The 3,527-nt window shown below is 42.5% G+C and overlaps 2 protein-coding genes across 2 annotated transcripts; both read right to left on the reverse strand.

Annotated features, from left to right (window-relative positions):
• Positions 1 to 816: 816 nt before the first annotated feature.
• LOC123519740 (protein ZBED8-like) lies at positions 817 to 2,192 on the reverse strand. The gene is made up of 2 exons (XM_045281244.1): positions 1,771 to 2,192; positions 817 to 925 (listed from the first exon to the last, which is right to left on the reverse strand). Exons 1-2 carry the CDS (start codon positions 2,190 to 2,192, stop codon positions 817 to 819), a joined length of 531 nt encoding a protein of 176 aa, XP_045137179.1.
• A 178-nt stretch (positions 2,193 to 2,370) lies between these two features.
• On the reverse strand, positions 2,371 to 3,096 carry LOC123519741 (zinc finger BED domain-containing protein 5-like). Its single transcript, XM_045281245.1, has one exon. It carries the CDS (start codon positions 3,094 to 3,096, stop codon positions 2,371 to 2,373), a length of 726 nt encoding a protein of 241 aa, XP_045137180.1.
• Positions 3,097 to 3,527: the final 431 nt, after the last annotated feature.

Consider the following 3,527-nt stretch of genomic DNA (forward strand, 5'->3'; position numbering starts at 1 on the left):
ATCCTAGTGCTTCACGTACTGGTGGAGAGCCAACTTCGACAGGGAATTTTTGCAGCTTATGTTGATCTCAAGAAGGTGTTTGACTCAGTGCATCGAGACACTCTCTGAGATCTTCTGCGTCTCGGTGGGATTCCTGCAAGGATTATTGGTCTATTATCTGGCCTCTACTTCGGGACTGTGAGTGCTGTGAAATGTGGAGGTGGCATGTCCAGCTTCTTCCCTGTGAATACGGGAGTGAGGCAGGGATGTGTGCTTGCTCCATCACTTTTCAACATTTGCAAGGACTGGGTACTAGGCAGAGTTGTAGACCAAAGTCATTGTGGAGCATCTGTCGGCAATACTGAGATTACAGATTTTGTTTTTGCTGATGATGCAGTAATCTTTGCTGAGTCACTGGAGGTTCTGGTAATGGCTCTAGAGGCACTGCACGAGGAGGCGAAGCCCTGGGACTTCAGATCTCTTGGCTCAAGACCAAGGTTCAGGTGTTTGGAGGCTTACTTGATGAAACAGTAAAGTCTGTCCATGTGTGTGGTGAGGATATTGAGATCTCAGAAAATTTCACATACGACGGTGGGTCGAGCCAGGAAGTTGTACGGAGGATTGGCCTGGCTCATGGCGTTATGGACTCGCTCAACACGAGTATTTGGCGTTGTCGGTACCTGTGCAGACGGACAAAGATTCGGATCTTCAAGTCGCTGGTGATCCCTGTCTTATTCCATGGTTGTGAGACATGGACACTGAACTGAAGAAGGAATTGATGTCTTTGGTACTCGATGCCTTTGTATGATCATGGCGTACCACTGGTACGATTTTGTGTCACATCAGTGGTTGCTCCGTGACACTGATTCGAGGCCGATTACCAGCATAGTCTGTCACCGCCAACTGCGACTGTATTGGCATGTGGCACGCTACCCTGAAGCCGATCCTGCATATTGGGTTGTTTCTGAAAGGGATAACCCAGCATGGAAGAAGGCAAGCTGACGTTTACAGAACTCATGGCTGTAGCAAGTCGATGCCTCCTGCTGGGAGTTACTTGGCATGGGAAGGGAGCCTACATGGAGACTCGTGAGGTGTGACCGCCTGGAGTGGCGCCATAGGGTAGGCGGGGCGACACGCCCCTGGCGTATGACCCCATGATTGATTGATTGAATAATGATAATAATAATGATAATAATAATAATAATAACAATAATAATGATGATAGTAACAATGATAATGATGACAATAATAATATCAGTAACAAGAACAACAACAACTACAGCAGCGGTTCCCAACCTTATTTGTCCCGTTCCCCCTTTTCCAGTCATTGTTTCACCTGTGGACCCCCTACAACGAAATAGGTTAAGCCAAGAAAATTAATAAAAGATTTTTCTGCAAGAAATGAATATATTAATGTAAAATGCCTTCCATTGTTATGCTGATTAAGATGTAGGCCTATTTATATGAAATCAGAAAACATTCCGTTCAGCACTTTTTGATTTAAGTAAAACACATAGGAAAAATGTTATGTTAATGTTGTTATAGTTGTAGGTATTGTGTGCAAAAACTATCTTTATAATATTTGCCCTTTTTTGAGCTTGCAAGCACATGTATGAATAAAAAGAATCACAAAAACTGTATGAATACAACAAAAAATCACAAAACAGCAGTGAATGAAACTTTTCATTGGTTGCGAAAAAGTATGTCACTTTATATTTCTCAATGGGACTTTTGTGGTTGTTTTGAGCAACCAGCTCATGAATCCTTGGCTCAGTGGCAGCCAGTGCACACCTCAAGTCATCTTCCACAGACAGCTTGTTCCTTGATTTTGTTTTTATTGCAAGTAATGAAGAAAACCCACTTTCGCACAGGTAGGTTGAAGCAAAAGGCAAAAGAACTCGAACTGCCAGATCACTTATTTTTGGATATGATTCCATCATTGAACACCAGAAGCTAGACAAGGAGTTTGACTGGAACACATTCTTGGCTGTTGAATCATGGAGAAGCTCAATGAACTCTTCTTGTGCGTCTTCTAACACATCATCAACCTGACATAAGAAAGGATTTTTTGCTAATCCTGCATGCTGAGGGCTCAAGTCAGGAAAGTAACGGCGAAATTCATCATCTAGCTGAGACAAGTGGTCCATGATTTCCTTGGACAAGGTACTTGAAAGCTGACCATCAGCAAGAACTTCATTCAATGATGGAAACATCATAAATTTTCCTACACTCACTCTCTTCTTATACAGCTCCAATTTGGCCAAAATGCATGTATTGAGTCACAGTGGCTGAGCAAGTTTGAATCCTTTCCTTGGAGTCTCAAGTTCAGCTGGTTGAAGATTTCAAATATGTCCACAAGATAAGCAAGGCGGAGCTCAAAGTGTTCTGATTTCAATATCTCCAACAGGTCACATTTTTCTGTACATCAAGAAACATTTCAACTTCCTGGCGAAGAGAGAAGAAGCGGGACAAAATCTCCTGCAGACAACCACCTGACGGATGTATAAAAGAGCAAGGAACTATGCTCGGATTCCATGTCATGACACAGTTGCTGGAACAGTCTCGTGTTGAGGGCAGAGTTTTCACATAGTTCACGACCTTGACAATACCAGTGAAAATTGTGAGAAGCCCAGAAGGAAGCGATTTAGAAGCCAGAGCCTCCCGATGAATGAAGCAGTGCACACCAACTGCATTTGGTGCTTTGGATTTTACTTTTGCTTGGAAACCCGACCTCGACCCAAGCATGGCTGGAGCTCCATCAGTTGTGATTCCAACAAGATTATTCCAACTCAAACCATGCTTGTCAAAAAACGATGACACAGCATTCATCACATCAGTGGCCGTACTTGATGTTTCAAGATTTTGACAGCAAAGAAATTCCTCCTTTATTATGCCTTTGAACAGGTATCGGCAGTATACCAACAGCTGGCACGCCATTGCTACATCAGTGGATTCATCGACCTGTATAGCAAAAATGGGGGATGCTTTTATCTCTTCAATAATCTGATCTTTCACATCACCTGACATGTCCCTGATTCTTCGCTGGATAGTATTATTCGAAAGAGATACATCACTTAGTTTCTGTGCTGCTTCTGCTCCAAGAATCAGTCTAACCATTTCTTTTGCACAAGGTAGGATCAATTCTTCAGCAATTGTGTGTGGCTTTTTCTTCCGTGCTACTAAATAAGCCACTCTGTATGATGCTTCCACGATGTTCCCTCTCTTCTCTTGGAAGCTACCAGTCGCATCAAGTTTTTGCCTCTTCAGTTCATCAGCTTTCCTCTTGAAAAAATCCTTTTCCTTCCTAGCATACTCAGGGTGGCATTTGGTCAGGTGAAGTTGTAATTTTGAAGGCTTCAGTGAATCATTTCCCAAGGGCCAAATTTGTCACATGGACCGTGAGTTTGACACCGCTGATACTGTTAGCTAATGTAGAGCAATTCTAACATTTAAGCATTCAGTTTTAAGGATTGTGAACAGTAGTATAAATTTTATTCTGAGCCGCATGTCTCCTAATTCCAGTATAATAAATTTAAAAATAAGTAGAA

This window comes from Portunus trituberculatus, chromosome 46 (genome assembly GCF_017591435.1).
Source record: "Portunus trituberculatus isolate SZX2019 chromosome 46, ASM1759143v1, whole genome shotgun sequence".
In the NCBI taxonomy this organism is placed as follows: Eukaryota; Metazoa; Arthropoda; class Malacostraca; order Decapoda; family Portunidae; genus Portunus; species Portunus trituberculatus.